The sequence below is a fragment of the Alosa sapidissima genome, chromosome 5, assembly GCF_018492685.1.
Source record: "Alosa sapidissima isolate fAloSap1 chromosome 5, fAloSap1.pri, whole genome shotgun sequence".
NCBI lineage: Eukaryota > Metazoa > Chordata > Actinopteri > Clupeiformes > Clupeidae > Alosa > Alosa sapidissima.
Genome location: NC_055961.1, coordinates 26134769 through 26153609, shown reverse-complemented (window position 1 = coordinate 26153609; position 18841 = coordinate 26134769). Strand labels below are relative to the sequence as shown.

The window sequence follows — 18841 nt, the reverse complement described above, 5'->3', positions numbered from 1 at the left end:
ACATAGTTCTCTATTTTTATTAAAATATAAGGGAACCATTTTGTTGTCCAAAATTTCTTTGTATTCTGAATTGATAATGGTAATAGCCTCAGGTTTGCCACAAGACACTTTTGAGACTTTTGGAGACAATATCAATCATTGATTTTGCTATTCTATGACTCTAAACATGTTTGCTGTAAGGATTCGGTTCTAGAGCTTAATGTACACATTAAGTTTATTTCAACAATAGTTACATCCCTTGGGAATCGAGAGTGGTTTGAGAGTGTCAAGAAAACAATTTTTTCTTTAAAAAAAAAAAAAAAAAAAAAACTTTATTAACAATTCAGAACATGGTTTCCCCCTCCAGAGAAGTATACTCATGTAATGCAAACAGAAGAAAAGGACAAGTTGTGAACTGAACGAGTTAGGGTTTGTGTGTGTTTGATGTGGCACAAGTGCTTTCTGAAAAAAAAAAACAAGAAAAAAAAAACACTGATCTAAGTGCAGGCAAACGGTTCTAACATGGTAACAGTACATAAGTATAACCAAAACAAACATGAAAACAAAACAAAACGAAAACAGATTGCAGTGCTTTGTGTGGCGGGAAGCGGTCAATGAGACGATGTAAAGGAGCGTGCAGATTGCACATATCGTGAGACTATTTCCATGTACTTGATGTTGCAAAAATACTCATTCACTCATCAACACACCATACGCAGAGAGGTAAGTAGACTAAAGAGCAAGGTAGACAGAAAGTACATGTCCTGCAGCAGTCCATAGAACATAATAAAAATGGTTGTCTGGTTGTCTCCCAAATTACAGATAATTCACAGAACAAGCTCATTTTAAATTAGGCATGACTGGTTAAAACCATGTTTTAGTCATTTATTTTTATATAATAAAAAAAAAAAAAAAAAAAAAAAAAAAAAAAACACCCCCACTGTACACTTAACATCCAACTTAAAAACACTCAGTGGCCTGTGTCCAAATTCATTTTATAGCCTTGCTTGTAGTTCCAGCTTATAAAATGGACTGATATGTTAGGATCTTACATACTCAGCATGCACAGCATTCAAGTCAATGCAGATTGCTAATGAGGAACCAAAGGAAAGTGAACAATTGTTCAATGGAACCATTTTTTTATAGACTGAAACCATGACTACCTCTCGTTACAAGCAAGGGCTCCACATTCTTTTTCTGTCCAGTTCTGGAACTGTTCTTGTGAGCTGAACATTCTGAGTTGTTTTGGGGACAGCAGAGGGGGTGCAGTGGGGTGAAGATGGGCGAGGGTGTGGGGTTGGAGTAGGGGTCTCCTGCTGTTCACAAACTGTGAAAACCAAGGAATTGGGGACCCCAGACGGCAGGTTAAGTCAGAGGAGGCGGATGTGGCCCAGACCTGGCCCTGACGTGGCTCAGAGGGGAGGCTGGTTCAGGCCACCACAGGGCCAGGTCCACTCCTGCCGTGTTGACTGCCATCTCAGATGGCGCTGAAAAATGTACACCTCAAACAGTGTCCAATCTAAACCAACCTTCTGCTCAACGCAAAAAAAAAAAAAAAAAAAAGAAGTTGACGGCCTGACAAAGAAAACCTGAACCATTACACAGTCAATAAATACAAGGAGATACTTTAGTTCCAGTTGTTATAACTCATCTGTTTTATGATTTGAATTGCTGTCTTCTGGTTGATCTGAAAATGAAAGAAGAAACAAGTCGGTCAGTAATCATAGGTAACAGTTAAAAAAAAAAAAAAAGATAAATTTTACTTGCTGCGGGCATGCAAAGGCCATGATCTCTTTGTGAACTTCTTGTAAGACAAAAATCCAGCAAGTGTTTTCCAAAGTATCATTGCGCTGTGACCATCTTAACCAATAGAGTATTCAACGGCTGGGGCACAACAAAGCTTTTGGGAAAGGCAGCCCAAGATAGCGTGTGTGAATGCACGCGGATGCTCATTCAATAAGAATGTCAAAGCTTTTGGTCACGTTACCTTTGTGTAACTGTGTAAGTAGTATGAAGATGTGTTACAACTGTTCCAAATCTCTCCTGCTGTGCAAATATTTCTCTAAAGAAGTGAGATAAAGTAAAAATGCTAAGACACTAACTTCTCCATCATCCAATTGATCAAAAGCGTCTCCCTTCTGATTAACTGCCCGCACCATGTCCCATGATCATGCAGTTCCCAATCACCATAAGCAGCCTTATTATGGCATCAGCACAACATTACCAACCAGGGTGCTTGCCCTTTTCCCAAAATATAAATTCTGCATTGCTGAGAAAATACTTTTTCAGGTCTGGAAGCACCCTGCCAATTATTTACTCCACTGCTTAAAGCAGCAGTGAAAGGTATGGTCCTTCACCAATATCACTGATCAACCGTTTTGAACAGCTGCAATTACAGGCAATCTGATTGCGCTCATCTGGCCTTCTCAAGTCAGTCATTACACTTTAGTTTGCCATTTTAAATAGCTAACTGTCTCTGTATAGTTCAGCATCCCATGAACTTTCTAGTTTAAATTCTTCAAACATTTAGGTCTGGGGTTTAGGAAGATTTTTATTCAGTGGCAACAAAAATGGCTGCATATTACCAGCTATCAAATGTTTATATGAACTGCACATGTACTTACATATGTGCCCAAACGGCAAGTACATGTTGCTCACATTATGTAACTACAGAGGGTCAATGCCTTGTTAGGCATGGACACTCAATATGGAACACACTTAAAGGTTGTATCAGCAATGGCGGGGTGACGTCACTTCTGTTGACGTTCAAACAAAACAGAGAGCTAGCTCACTACTCCCTCCCCCTCCCTCCAGTGCAATTAAAACTCTCCTGAACGCGCATCTCGGTTATTGGTTGGAACACTATATTTTGCCTTTGAGTGGTTGGCAGCACTTGAGCCTTTTTTGGGCCTTCAATCGCTGATACAACCTTTAAAGTGTAACTTTAACGATACTCTCAATCAAAAGTTGTTAAAAGGGAAGTTGTTAACAACCATAAATAGACCCTAGGTTGTTTTTACTTCCGAGTTACACTTTCAGAGTAATCTTACACTGTAACAAAATGAATGGAGGAGATCTTTAATGGGTCAAATCAGGGCTGTGTTGTAATGAATGATTAGAGGTTCACACAAATGAAGGTCTAGATGCATTTCTCTGACTCCTACCGGTTGTTGTTGTTTCTTCTGGTGTTTGTGCTTCGCTTTCTGTTGCCGTATCTTCTGTATCTGCTGCAGGTGGCTCTTCAGCCGGCTTAACCTCTTCTCCAGCTTCTGTTAGCAGATTTTATCACATGAAGTGAGTATTTTATGGCTGCAGTGTTTGGCTAAATTTAAACATGCCAAGTATGTGCGCGTGCGTATATAAGGGACCGAGAAAGAGAGGAAGAAAAATAAAGAAGGGAGAAAAAAAATGTCACCTGGCTTATCGTCTGTGTTGGTTGAGCTGCTGTTGGCTTTGCTGCTCTCGGAGCTGGTGCTGTTCTTCTCCTTGGGTTTGGGCTTGGGCTTGGGTTTGGTGAACTTCATCTTATTGATTAGATAGTTGACCTCCCGGTCCAGCAGGGAGATCTTGGCGTCAATGTCTTTGGACAGCAGCACAGGTTTCTCTGAGGGCGACCGTTTCTCCTGTTCTGCCACCGTCTCATTCTTCCAAGTCTGGAGAGGAGGTGCAGATTATAGATTAGAGGAACACTTAAATAGTACAGTCTGAGACTTTCACAATATGACTCTCCAGAGATATCGGATCTTACAGTGGTCTCATTTATCACTTTCTCCAGAGTCTTCAGCTCCACTTCAGTAAAGATTTGGTCAGATTCGGGGATCAGTTTAAGACCTCTGCAGGGAGGGAATAAAAAGACATTTAATTTGTTGCTGCATTTCTTTATATTACCACTTGGGGGCAGTGTCTGTGTATATAAACAGATATTTCAGTAAGAATAGCATATTTCACATTACACTGACAATCTAGAGCAATAAAACATTATTAAAGCACAATCGCATGGCAGTTATAGAGGGGCACACCTGCATGTGTGTAATGGGAACCTAAGCCCTCTTATTCGTTACGTTGTGTTGTGAAATAAAAGGATTTTCAAATGGTCAGAGCAGAAGATTTTAGTGAATATGAGACAGGCGTAACACATGCTATTGTGCAGCATCATTGGAACCATTTTAACTTAACAAAAACTGTATTTAAAGATTTGTTATGCTTCCAGTTGTGCAACCCATGTTTCTACAACTTTGGACATAAAGGAAAAATCCTGAAAGCCACTCCTGTTTCTAAGAACTGCTCTTTATCGGCTGACTCAACAGATCAGCGATGATGGGTGTTGCGTAAAAAAAGAAAGTTACGAAATATATCTGCAGCCTAATTTCCCTATTGGAACCCTCCGAGAAAACATACAGAAATCATTACTTTCCTCAGAGATGAAAAAGCAAAAGGCAATTGTTGCTATTGTTTACAAACTACTATAAATGGTGAAAGCCACTATTCTAAACAAAATCTGGTTCTTTTGTCTTCAACCAAGTATAAATGACGTTAGGCAGTGTTCACCAACGTTTAGAATACTTTACCGCCAATGCATCTCAATTTGACAGTACTCCCTACCATGCAACCATAATTGAGCTACACCGTTTGAAACCTTCTCATGTATGCCCTGGAGATTGCCTGCCCACAACCCCCCCCTCCCCACGGACTTCAACACACATATTGCTTCCAGACCAGTGCGTCTCCCACTTACCTGAGGAAGAAGGTGGACTGGTTAAGCCGGCTGTCCAGGGCGGCCAGGCGGTCGGGCCACTTCCTGCGCTCGTCCACCCTGAAGAACATGCCCTTGGACACCTTCTTCAGCTCCGACAGCTTCTCCTTCAGCTCCTTGGTGCTAGCAGAGTAGCCGTCCTCGTCCATCCAGCTGGAGGCCTCGCTCAGCTTAGACGAGAGCTGCTCCTTCTCCTCCTCGCCCACCACAGCCTGGTACTCATCCTGGTACAACTTGTCCTGAGGGGTGAGGGAGAAAGTGGAATAGAAGAACATTATGTCCAATATTCCAATATGTAATAAACTCTGTTTTTCATACTATTGGTCTGACTGGGTCTCTATTTCATCTGTGGTATCAAAATGACCATCAGGGGGAAGGGAACCCTGTATCCGTTGCACAACATGGCACATTCATCCACACAGATATTCAAACTCTGGCTTACATATGACTTGTGAGTTACAACTGAGGATTCCATACCTGGGTCTCAAAGATGAAGGCCTCCAGGCTGTTCAGAGACTTCTCCCTCTCCTGTTTCTCCAGGTCCCGATCAGTCAGATCCTGCAACCTGGCACAGTAGGTGTTCTTTAATAAAGGGCTGTGATCCTACTTCTCAGTCTGGTCAACGTGCTTGTGCTATGCATCATGAACCTGTATGAATGTGAAGCTCTGTGCAGACCGTGACAACAACGGTCTGTGCAATAAAGATCCCAGCAAGCTATACACCATTTTACTATGAGGGCACAAAGGAAGATAACCAGAGATAGAGAGAGAAACTCACTTCTTCTTGGAGGACTCAATGGCCTCTACACTTGGGTCCAGCACATCGTTCACCTCGAGATCTGCTCCGATGTCAACAGTGATCTTGCTCTTCTTCTGCGGTTTGGCCTTCTTGTCCTCATCAGGCTCTTTAGATTCAGCCTGGTCTCCCTCAGGGGCCTTCTCAGACTTCTCAGCAGACTCCTCAGTCTTTTCTGCCTGCTCAGCACAAGTTTCAATGTCATGTCAGAACACTTTTAAAGCAGCTCACCAAAGAGGATCAAGCTTGTTCATCAGATACTGGCAAATGTTAAGGCAGCCGTTAACTAAAGGAGCAGCAACCAGCAAACATGAAAATGGGGTTTTACAAACAATGGTAATAAGGGGCAGATTGAAGAGTTGCATTAAAATGTTAACATTAAGTAAAGTCAGCATCATCAACCTCTGCACTCAAAGTATGAATTAACCGATATGCTTAAAACCTATTAACTATTTATGCTAACGTAACACTATCTGTGGATAACACTGCATTGCATCCTTAAGAGAATGCAAAGGGAAGAGGCCTACCTCTGAGGCGGTGTCAGCCCCGTCTTTGTTGCCCTGCTCCTCAGCCTGGGGCTCCTCAGCTGTTTGCTCTCCGGTTTCTTGCTTCTCTTCTGCGGCCGGTTCCTTCTGGTCCTGTTCCTCGGGTTCTTTACCCGCCTCAGGAGGAACCTCCTCTTCATCCTGGAATCGCATCAGAGGTTGGTTAAATAGGACCCTATGAAATCCGATTTATTATCTTCCAAATTCCGTTTTTCCAGATTTGATTTTAGTTTCAGAATTTTTTTTTTAACTTCTAAGCAATCTTCACCTATAAAAACTCAATGACAGACACAATTCAGTTTTTTAAAAATTCTCCAAAATCTAGCCATACATTCAACAAATCTCTGTGCACAGAACAGTTAGGGCATACATAGCTTCAACTACATGGCCATAACTAGGCTGCAAGTTTAGATCCCAATAAAAGGGTACCGGCTGCCGACATTCATGGGAATGGGAATGCTTGCAATGTTTCAAGTAACTGACATAGCGGTATGTCAGCTTCTGCACACATTGCAACAATCTTCCACAAACTCACGTCTTGCATATACTGATTTTGCCATTGCTCGCTACATGTGTCTTTGTGAGTCACATCAATGCAAACTAGTTGTTTTCAGACTCATAGTAGTCATTGGGGAATTGTTCAGCCCCGTTATCTAGTAGTCCTTTTCTTAAATTTCCCCTTGGGGATCAATAAAGTATCTATCTATCTATCTATCTAGTCAAGCAGTTTAGTTTTTTGCCACCGTTGTCAGGAACCACTGATCGCTTATTTTCTTTCACGCACCAATCAACAAACTCGACACACGTGAATATTCGAGACATGATTACTAGGCTACGCAACGCGTTTAACAATGTCTTTTGGCCACGGTTTAGGCAGAGACCTTATATACTTTTTGTTTTAATGTAAACTGAAATAAAAGAGAAGCAAGTACAAAAACGCCCGTTTATTTAATGCGTCAACAGAATATCTGCAAATTCCGTGAAATTCCGTGTTTAAACGAGAATTGAAGAGTTTTCATGTGTAGATTCTGTGATTCCGTCCTCGTTTTCCGCATCACAGAAATCATAGGGCCCTCGATAAATGGTACCACACACACATAGAGACAGACACACAGTAAGACATGTTAGAACTCACATGGACTGGTTCAGTCACATTTTGACTAGGTTCTGAGCTTCCACCTCCAAACAGACTTTGGATTGTATTACCAAGTTCTGAAACAAGAGTACACAAAACATGAAAATTATTCTCCAGAATCATCCATAGAGAGGGGGGGGGGGGGGGGATAGAGAGATAGAGATACTTTATGTATCCAGAAGGAAATTAAGGTGTCCAATAGCTTATACACATCATACACAGACATGACATCCATGCACACATACAGTACATACAACAAAAATAGAAAGGAAGATACCAATAGTGTGCCCTTACAGTAAAGTTAGATGGTAACATGTTAAAGGAGCGGTGTGGAAAAAATGCAGAAAGGTGCAACAGTAACATGATGCAAGAAAGTGTCAGTGCAAGTACATTGCCAGTGTAAAATCTATATCTATTCAAGTACAACAGGCTACACAATATGGCTGTAATACTTAAGTCACTTCTGGTTCTCACTCTGAATCAGAGAAGCCCACATAAGCTCAAGGGCCCCACTCTCATTACAGTATGTGTGCATTATATTTTTTTAGAAAAAAGAACATACTTGTCAGTGTGGATTCCTCTTCTTTCTCATCCACAATAGTCTCAAACACAGACTCCACCTGAAAAAAAGCAGTTATTAATCCCATTACATTCACCTCCTTCTCCTCTTCAAGCTTTCCTAGTAGCTTTTTGCAAATGTCATTCATCTGGCTTCCTTAAGTTGTCATTTTTGACATGCTAAATCTTACTCTGATCCAGTACTACCATGCCAAGAATCTTGATCTGTGCCACAAAACGTTCCAAACAGACAGTGGAAACATGAGTGGTACCATAACAGGGAAGCTACATCGGGCGCCCATCTGAAGCGTTCTGTTCATGACGACGAACAAAATATTTTCGAACATACGCGCCGCCATCACGTCTGTTGTAGCTACTTCCATTGATTATAGTGGAAGCTAATTGTTGCAGCAAACGCGAACGGAACACTTCAGTTACGCGCCTGGTGTAGCTTCCCTGTTGGCTCAGATTTGCTGGACAGATGTGGACCTCACCCTGTCCAGCACCAGCACGCCGCTTTCGTCCATGTTGAAGTGTGCCTTGATGCCCTTGGACTCGGCGTCGCTGTGCTTCTTGAAGCTGTCTCCCACTCCATTCAGCTTGACTGTGGTCAGGTTCAGAGAGCCAAACACACTGCACAGAGCAAACACGATCATTCATCAGCTCAAAACAGATTCACATGGGAGATTAAATAGATAAGCTGGTAAGTTGCACACCCTGCAAAACTGAAAAAAAAATAAAGCCTTCACAGGATGTGAGCAATCATATCACCACAAATGCTGGCAAAAAGATGTCAGTTAGGGACGTCTGTTAGTGCATGCTTTTAAGTTAGAGCGATTGTTATTGTAAAAAAAAAAAAACAATGCTTTTATACCAAAACTCAATAATGCTTCTTTAAAAATGCTCTTTGGTTGTTGGTTTGCTTGCTCATGTGTTGTTCACATGCATGTTATTGTTATTGTTTAAACGGCGTACCTCAGGTCTTGTTCACTGAGGAAACTGAGGTCACCGTAGTTGATGTTGAAGACAAAGTCGTCCGCGTAGCGGTTGAAGGTGATGACCTTTCTCTGGGGGTAGGGTGCCATGCGCTGGAACAGGATGCGCTTGTTGTGTTTTACGCTCTTCGTTCCATCCTCTTCCTCAGTCTCCCTGCTAAACTCCACCTGATAGCCCAAAGCAACATGTTACAAGTTCAGTGTTTACATAGGCCTTTACTAATCTTGTTCAACCAAGACATAACATATTTTCCAAGATTATTCATTGTGACTGTACCGTGCACACAGTGCTTGCCTTGGTTACAGGCAGAAACTACTGTCCTACAAAGCCAAAGAGCAGTATCTGCAAAAACGTGTGTAGTGTAGATGCTGCTCTTAGCCTTTGTAGAGTTAAAACCATAGACTGTATATAGTTCTATACAATCTATGGTTAAAACGGATCCGGTTAAAGATGACAAGATTACAATGCCCCTTACCTGAATAGGAAAAACGGCAGCGTCTCGCACGATGAAAGGCTTAACCTTGAAGGCTTTGCTGAGGGCCGCTGCCTGGTAGACAGCTCCCATGGCAGCAGCCTCGTCAGCGTTGATGTTCTTCCCCAGCTCCTCTCTGAAACACAGGAGGTATGTTAATAAGGACTTCTGAAGTTGTAATGTGTTTTAGTTTTTTACTTCTGAATCTATGTTGAAGTGAACAAGCAATATGGTTGATTTATAATGGCTTTATTTACATTTCAAATACAATTCATACATTTCTATTCTTCATGTTATGTTTAAATAATTCATTATTCACAATTTGAATTTTGAAAAGCACTTTGGCTCAACGTCTGCTGTGTTATATAAACTGACTTGAACTGATTCAACCCACAGAGCCCAAGCTATTATTATCAGTATTGCTGTGATTCAACTCTAAGCCTTAAGAATAAGGACATACTTGCGCACAGCCTTCATCAGGACCTCCTGGACCTTGGGTACCCGAGTTGATCCTCCCACAAGAATGACCTGCTCGATTTCATCCTACACAGGAAACAAGGTTTAGCATTCAGATTTGCAAGACTAGTTCCATAAAGCAGGCCTACACAGAACAGTCTAAAAAGTGACCTGGACATCTCCAACTAAATAACTCCTAATAGCCTAGATACTAATTAAAGGTGCTCTTAGCGATGCCATGCGTTTTTTAGGCTAAAACATTGTCACTTACTGCAAACATCAAACCGCTAGCTGTCTGTGTCCTGAATACACTGTAAAAAAACGTGATCTCTGGACAGCCCAGGCTCCAAACGGCAACAAAAACAACCTGGGCAAACCTAGCCCATGAAAACATAACAAACTGTTCCAGCAAATCACAGACGAGATGCGCGTTTAGGAGAGTTTCAATTGCACAGGAGCAGCACAGGAGGGAGGGGGAGGAAGTTAGCTCTCTGTTTTGTTTGAAAGTCAACAGAAGTGACATTGCCCAGCATCACTTAGAGAACCTTTAATGTATTCGATCTTAGAACTGTAACTACTACAAAACCAGCCATAACACAAAAAAGGCGATTTCTGATGCACACGCGCACACACACAAACACACACACTTCTTTAAAGTTCACTCACAAGAGACATTTCAGCTGAGCTGAGGGCATCCTGGACGGGTCCTGGCACTCTGTCAAACAGATCCTTACACAGCTCCTCAAACTCAGTACGAGTCACCTTCGCCTTGAAGTCAATGTCATCCATCAGACCCTCCACCTGCAAAACCAAACAGTGGACTTTCTCATTAATCAGAAAAGACCATATTTGTTTTGTTGTTTTGTTAAACAACAACAGTCTTTAGACGTCATATGCCACAGACTAATAAAAACTCTTCATAAACCAATTTCATAAGTCAGTGCAAACTGTGTGTGTGAGAAGGTGGCAGTCATTGGTCTGACCTGAGCCATGAATTCGGCATTAGCACTGAGCACGGTCTTTAGCCTCTGGGCCTCCTTGAGAAGCTTAGCCATGGCCCGCATGTTCTCCCGCACGTCTTTTTTGGACTTCTTCTGCTCATTAAACAGCTTGGCCAAGTGCTCTCGCAGACGAAGCTCCATTTCAAATCCTCCCAGCGTCCGGTCAAACCTTAATGAACATTAATTTAGAATCAATTATTGTTAAATAAAACACATTTACCGGTAATAAAGCAAAACAATGATTAAAAAAAAAAACTATCCAAAACCATCTACACCATAGCATAACACACAAGCCTATCTGTAGCTACCGTAAAACTTAAAATAATCGCAGAGTCCCTAAGAGACGCCGGTCTCTTTTAAACGCCTGGCGTGGCTACAGGTTTGGGTTAAAGGCCGGTCTCCAGTAGAGGCCTGGTCTGTTTTTTAGTTTCGGGTTGTATTTAATCTCCTAAAACCAGTCAGACCGTCTGTTTAAAGATTCGCAATGACACGAAACCGTTACAGAAAGGAGGTTACAGCAGTGTGAATTAGATGTTGCACGTCGTTACAAGCCGTCGCAAAGCATTCACATGTCTGGTCACAGTTGCATCAAGTTGCTGCTCATCTTGTTGCAAATCTTGGGTGTGATTTGGGCTTAAGTATGGCGCAGACTGTGCACGTTATGATTAGATGGCATTAAAAGACTGCGGTCGGGAAAAGCTAGAGTTCCAAATTGTATAACTTTTTTTCCAATATGAACTATGCCTATATGTCCGACTTCGTCATCGTTAAATTCATCCCTTGTGTTTAGAATTTGCGGATAGGCCGATGGTAAGCTTGTTTTTATGCTGGCAACAAAACCAGAACGGTTCGGGAACGTTATTCTTTATTCTAAATGCCATGGCGATAAAGAGAAAGAAGTCAGAAAAGGAATTTACCTTAGACTAGGCTATATCAGAGCCCGTCTACGGACATTCTCTGGCTATATAACCTACTGAAATAGGTTAATGATGTAAAGTCAAGTGCGCTTCTATAGGACTGGTGTGTGCACGCACAGTTTTTAATTGAGGAGTCGGAGTGGCAAGTGCTGCGCATAGTTGCAGTGGAATGTGGCTGCCCAGGGCATTATAAAACTTCTCACTCTTAGACCTACTCATACACGGCGGTGAAATGGCGTATTTAGCTGTCTAAATTCGAATCATATGCTGGGGGAGAAATCGTCTGACATCAATGATTATTTTGTTATTCAGCACCCCTGGTCAAAAATATGTTCCCACGCGCCTGGAAGTAGGCTATGATTTGAATGTAGACTGTTGTCAAATTTGGCAAATACAAAACGGGAGAAACAATATGGTTCATGCTCCCTCATGCTGTTTCATTCGTGCCGAAAAGGATTAAGCACGTTCCACTTTTGCATAAATAATTCCTGAACGGTTTTGGTCAGGGCTGATAATGCAACTGTATTTGACAAAGGACCGATATAGGCTATTTGCTAGTGACAAAATATGAGCTTTCAGTGTGATACGATCTCTTTGTAGATTACGTTTAATTAAAATGTGTTTCATCTGTTCTGGCTATGCTATTTGGATCTTACGTATCTCATTCAATGAACAACATCTCAACACTAAATGAATGATGATCCGTAATTGTCATCAGATAGCCTAGTCATATAGGTAGACATTCAGTGTGTTTGAAATAATTAATTCGATAATATTTTCCATCTTTGCAGAGGAAAAGTTTTGTGTAAAGGGAATTAAAGGCCTGTCTCTAATACTAGGGCCATCCTTAAAAATATTCTTGTTTGCAGTTACAGCCAAAAAAAAATAAAAATGGATCGGTAGGTAAGTCAATATTTTTTTTCCCCCAAGATTCAAAGTAAAAAAAAAAAAGTAAAATTTTGGTCATGGTGATTACGTAGGAATGAATTTACACAAATGTGCATATTGTGACGTAACTGACTGGGTCTTCAACCCATGCTTTCAGGCGCACCATGAAACGCAAAGGCGCAAAGGCGCAAACCTCATTCTGATGCAGGTTATATAGACCAGCCTCTCTCAAACTTCTTTGACCTGAGGCCCGGTCATGGCAGACTTTGGAGTCATAGGGCTCATCTACATGTACCCAGAAAGAAGGCTACAATAGCTTTTGGCCACGTTATATTGAAATTTGACTATACAATACTCAATGTTATACAGTGTATTATACAGTCTCTGCTAAGTTCCAAAAAACAACGTCGTTCTATTAAGTTTCGTTAAATAAATAAATAAATAAATAAATAAATAAATAAAAATACCAACGTTATCGAATAGTTTCAGTTTCTCTCACGCAGATGCGCATTGAATGAATGCTCATACCACCACTTAATTGTAGGGCTCCATGTTTAATGACATCGATAGCAGAAACGTTTGTTTTCTTTTTTCGTCCACGGTTTCTTGATCAACTGCGCAGCAAATTATCAGATGAAGCACCTAATTTCACTCCACGACTCCGCGGACCAGCAGTCTCCACGTTGCGGACCCATATTTTGAGAAATTCTGAATAGACCACAACCAATTTCAATACCTCGACACGGTCACCGTTAGACTAGCGGGGAGAAGGGATGGGAAAAGATCTGGGCATAGTTCTTCCAGAACTTCGTGCCAAGTAAAAGCGTTATCAGTTTGTGTGAATGAAACGAAGCGTAGGGCCATAGTGTGACATGCGTAAAACCAATGGTGTAGAGATGACGCCACAGGGTTTTATTTAGGTGAGCTACGTTTGCATGTAGGCAATTTATATTCACAATACTTAGGCCTACTAAAATAAATATTATTTTATTGCATTTGTATTGGTTGTTTAGAGTAAAAAAAACAATCGGTCGGTATTAACGCAAGTTTACAACCGGCAAGTCGGGCGGACTAAAAGGGGAAAAAATAAATATTTGGGTCGGTTCTAAATTGACAGGGTGGGTCGGGTTACGGCAAACGAAAATATTTTTAAGGATGGCCTAGGCGGTGCAGTTTGGCGATTTGGGAAAATAAAAGCCCGGGCTATTATTTGGAGTTTTACGGTATTTTAAAGTCTCTATATTATTTTAATACCTAGGTGTTACTACACAGTGAAACTCACCCTACTCCTCTGATCTGGAGCTGGGGCTGTGTTCCAGACTCTTTAGTCTTCACAGTTTGATACGTGACGATAGTGGCCGTCGTGCTTCCAGAGCCCATGTCATAGAACATCATATTCTGTGAGGGAAAAATATGCACATCTTTAAGGCAATGCATACTTCTTCACACAATTTCAGCAAGGTTTTCTTTCTAATAGAGATTTCTGACAGAGCCTTTTTCGCGTTACCTGTGCAGTTGAGTTAATGTCCTTCCTCCTGAACACACCATAATTCAAAGCTACAGCTGTGTTGTCATTGATGAGCTGAAGGACCTTCAGGCCTGCCATCCGGGCAGCCTGCAGAACTGCCCTTCTCTCTGCCTGATTGAAAAAGGCTGGAACGGTGATCACTGCATCTTTAATGGGTTGCTCTGAAAAAACAAAACAACAACCAAAGAGTCCAATGTTAGCTCTGAAATATGCTAAATGTGGCTTTATAGATCGATGCTTAAGAGACAAACCTGCAAAATCCTGAGCAAGAGAGCGAGAGTCATTCAACACCATGCCAAGGATTTCCTCCGGTGAGTACACCAACTCTCTGTGGGAGAGCAAAGATCATCAGTATGCAGAACACTCAACGGCCATCAGACATGTATGTAAAATAAATGCAAAGAGGAGGTGTAACGATTCCTCTGACAGTCCCATAAAGAGCACTCAATCAGTATTTTAATGGCTATACAACTAATAACAGTACTACAATTTATATGTATACATGTCTCAGTTTTAAAAGCAAGATTAGATTTGTACTTTGGAAATGGGAAATAAAAAGAGAACACTTTCTAGCAATTACAAAAAGGTGCCAGAAAATGGCAAATCTGAACATCTCTAATCTTGAAAAAGTCTATCGGTCATATGCCCTGACAAAGATGCTTCTGCCAGGTTGAATTGATATCTGCCAAAGCAACTGACAACACCTTAAAGTGCTGTTCTAATTACATTTTGATACAAGCCTCAGATTACTTCATATCAGCAACTTCTAGAGGGCAACAACTTCTAAAGGGGAAACAACATGTGCCATTCCTTCTGTGATTGTTGTGTGACGGAATGCATGATTGTTTTCGGATGGTATAATGAGGAAATAGGCTGAGTGCAAGACCACGCAGCATTGTTTTAACAGGCTGAGCATAATTGGTTTAGTGACATTCCTGTTGGATTGACTGGTTGTCGGTCTTTTAGCATTGAAGTTATATGTCCAATAAGGTCAAAGAACTATAGAGACTTATAGATATAACCAGTTGGTCTACTAACATTTTTATGGTCATTATGCAGACATCCCCTCCTTCAAAGGCACAAAGAGGTCACATACACCGGTTTATTTGCATAATCCCACATAAAACGTACTCAGAGAGCTTGAAGATGGCAGTGCCCCTCTCCTCATCCTTCTCTATCTGGTGCTCAGGGAAGTGCTGCTTGTACAGTGACACCTGGGGGTTGTCCTCACGCTTCCCCAGAAGACTCTGAATGTATCGGTACACCACCTTTGGGTTCTTCACAGACTGTCAAATACACAGACATGATGATGAATGAAACGACGAAACCATTAATGCATCAGTGGTCTCTGCTCAATGTCTAACAAGAGACAAAACCGGCAACATATGTCAAACACGATGCTTTGAGATGTGTGGAGTGGTGACACCTACTACTCCGAGGGCGCTGTCTCCAAAGAGACGCTCGTTGTCCTTCAGGCACACGGCTACCGGCGTTTTCCTCCTCGACTCCCTGGAGTAATGGAGAAGAATCGACTGCTCAGTTTCAAATTCTTTCCTGCTTAACCATCAGGAATGACTGTTTGAGTCAGTTCAAACTTACTTGTTAAGGACAATCTCCATGGGCACACCAGGTTTGACTATAGCTATCTTCACCCACTCACTCCCCAGGTCTACAGACATCACAGCTACAGAGTCTGCAGGTGAAGCAAACATGGTATCAAACACCCACACTCTAAGGAAAATTAGGAAGTGAAACTTCTTAGCTACTATGTGTGAGGCTATATAGTGGTCTCAGTCTCCATCACCGTACTAATATTCTATCATAACCAAATTAACATGCACCATGGTGTTGTATTACAGTTGGCCCTTGGAAATCTCACCTGTTTGAGAAGGCAAGAGTGCAAGTGCAAGGCAAAACAATGTCCATATTGTCAGCTTCCTCATTGTGACCTATAGAAGAAAACAAAATCTGTCAACACATACAATGGCCACCGCCAGATCTTCCAAGTATTCTTACGTTCTTTTGGTGGGAATATATACAGCAGAAGTAATTTTCTCATTAAATGTGGTATGGTGCGGGACAGAAGTACATCCAGTCTACTGTAGGTGGGGACAGATCACCTTGATCACAGGTACACCATCAGGTTCAAGTCCCTTTATGTGTAAAGCTAAATGATCCCGCCCACGTGAGTGGACGAGCTTGAATACACGTGGCAGTAATTACTGAACAATCTGTAAGGAGGATGAGGTCAATTAAACCTAGACATCATCTCAAATGACTGCCGGCGTTTTGAGACGGATAATATCATGGCCAGACAGTAGGAACAACAGCGTTGCCCACAACAGTTTGAAGCAGTCACGCGAATATTCGCTTTATGGAACGAAAACGAGCCGTACAATTATGGGTCCTTTCAGGCTTGTGGATGCGCATCGAAATTTCTAGTCTTTGGACGCCGGTGTGTGAATCGTTGATTGACCGAGTCACGTCGTGAGATGCTGTCGCTAGCTTTCTCTAGCTAGCCAGCATTATTCTAGACTCTGACTCAACTTAATTGGTAGGCCAGAGTGCATTTAGTTTAACCACTAAAAAGTCTTAATGTTCACAAAATTCATATGAAAAGTTCAGAACAATGCTGAATGCAGTTAGATCCATTCATCCATTCGTAATGCTACAGCTAGATGGCAATGCTAATAGGCTAGAGACATCAGATCACTCACTAATTTAGGTGGCGAGCTAGCTTACTTGCTAAGTGAGCAAACTAGCTAAACTGTCACACACACACACAGTCAGTGCTGTCACAACAAAACCGTGCAGTGAAAATGAAAATGGTGCAAATGAGCACGCTGTGTAGGATAAGTCTAACATTAACATTCAAACTACACCGATATGTCGAAACTTACCTTAAAGACCCAGGTTATTTTGGTTGTGGCTGGCTACAGAACTCCGGTTCTTCCTGGCTTTGCACGTTTCTCAGCAATTGGATTAATCAATTCCCGGACCCTGGTGTACTCTTCGGCAATTATATCTCTATCATGTAAAACTGAAAACCAGCTTCAGTGTGGCTGGGCTCATATCCTTGTTCACAGTTATTTAAGGTACCACAGACTTCTTGCGTTTTCCTTTGCAGTCACCGGCTTGTTCCTAACCTAACCATTGGGCCCAGGACGCGGCGTGATCTCATTGGATCCCTTGTACTCGCTCTTCCGCGAGTGACAGTTGTCCTGTGGTAGCAAGGCCCGCCTTCTGCATTCTAAACGACCAACAACGATAGGTCCACGTGCTGAACCACGACTTGGACAGTGTATTCAGTGGTCCAGCAGGGGTACAACAAGTTTTATCTGCGTTCTTGATTGGTACACGTTCAGTCAATGGGATTGGGAAAACTATGAAGCCAACCATTAATTTGAAAGAAAAAATGTTTTATCTTGTGCTACCCCATCTTTGTACAGTAAAATAGGGTCCCAGTGGGCTACAGTTGACTGACAATGGGCTAAAGTTGACTATTCCCTATGACTTTAGGCCTAAGAACCAAATTGCTGCATAAAACCAAGAATTAGATCAACCTACTGGTGCTATATAAGTATGTTTTAGACATGATACATGACACTATGAATTTTATCGTATTAGGCCTGAAATAGTCATATACAGGTGCTGGTCATATAATTAGAATATCATCAAAAAATGTATGTCGGTAATTCCACTCAAAAAGTGAAACTTGTATATTATATTCATTCATTACACACATACTGATATATTTCAAATGTTTCTTTTAATTTGATTATAACTGACAACTAATGAAAATCCCAAATTCAGTATCTCAGAAAATTAGAATATTACTTAAGACCAATCAAAAAAGATTTTTTTTAGAAATGTTGGCCAACTGAAAAGTATGAACATGAAAAGTATGAGCATGTACAGCAGTCAATACTTAGTTGGGGCTCCTTTTGCCTGAATTACTGCAGCAATGCGGCGTGACATGGAGTCAATCACTGCTCAGGTGTTATGAGAGCCCAGGTTGCTCCGATAGTGGCCTTCAGATCTTCTGCATTATTGGGTCTGGCGTATCGCAACTTCCTCTTCACAATACCCCATAGATTTTCTATGAGGTAAAAGGATAACTCCGGTATTTAGCACTTTGAGTCCCTTTTCTGGTTTGTTTTGGATGAACTAGAGTGGTGGACACCGAAATTTTGACGATTCGTCCTGTCTCAACTTTTCTGACTCGTTTTGAGTTGTGAGTTGCACAGTTTTGAAAGAGAACGTTAAGGGTTGTTTTAAGGACATGTTTGTGCATGCCTGTAGGCAGCCACTCTGAAGTAGTCAAAGGCGATTCAAAACGAGTCGGATAAGTCGCGACAGGACCCATCGTCAAAATGTTGGTGTCCACCACTATAGTTCATCCAAAACAAACAGGGATACCATGGTCCTTAAGGTACTGGTAGCTTTGACACTGTGTGCAGGTGTGAAGTCCTATTGGAAAATGAAATCTGCATCTCCATAAAGTTGGTCAGCAGCAGGAAGCATGAAGTGCTCTAAAACTTCCTGGTAGACGGCTGGGGGGGGGGTGCAAATCACAAATGAGTGATTATGGGCTAGGTTGATGTGGGCCCTTGAGACCAAAAAATTCTTCATCCTCGGTGCCACGGTTCAGGTAGTTATTTAGGAAAAACTGCATTTTTGGGGGTTCGGGGGGCCCAGCGCGGGGGGTGGGGGGTGGGTATCAATTGACTTGTATCAATTGACTTTAGTCGTGCAAGAAAATCAAAGCGATCTGTAGAATTTTATTAATGAGAAATTATTTCACAGATGTACAACTT

The 18841-nt window shown here is 41.7% G+C and overlaps 1 protein-coding gene across 2 annotated transcripts; it reads right to left on the bottom strand.

Annotated features, from left to right (window-relative positions):
• Positions 1 to 298: 298 nt before the first annotated feature.
• Positions 299 to 17196, bottom strand: hyou1 (hypoxia up-regulated 1). 2 transcript variants are annotated; one of them, XM_042091204.1, is made up of 25 exons: positions 16925 to 17196; positions 15904 to 15973; positions 15624 to 15717; positions 15455 to 15533; positions 15156 to 15310; positions 14276 to 14352; positions 14004 to 14185; positions 13779 to 13894; positions 10674 to 10860; positions 10357 to 10491; positions 9695 to 9777; positions 9238 to 9370; positions 8742 to 8929; positions 8261 to 8399; positions 7771 to 7828; positions 7209 to 7285; positions 6056 to 6214; positions 5511 to 5707; positions 5210 to 5297; positions 4715 to 4971; positions 3728 to 3812; positions 3395 to 3632; positions 3144 to 3248; positions 1967 to 2041; positions 299 to 1666 (listed from the first exon to the last, which is right to left on the bottom strand). In XM_042091204.1, exons 2-24 carry the CDS (start codon positions 15965 to 15967, stop codon positions 2001 to 2003), a joined length of 2937 nt encoding a protein of 978 aa, XP_041947138.1. In that variant the 5' UTR covers positions 15968 to 15973; positions 16925 to 17196; the 3' UTR covers positions 299 to 1666; positions 1967 to 2000. The 2 variants fall into 2 exon arrangements, with proteins under 2 accessions (XP_041947138.1, XP_041947137.1); XM_042091203.1 differs by lacking the exon at positions 1967 to 2041.
• Positions 17197 to 18841: the final 1645 nt, after the last annotated feature.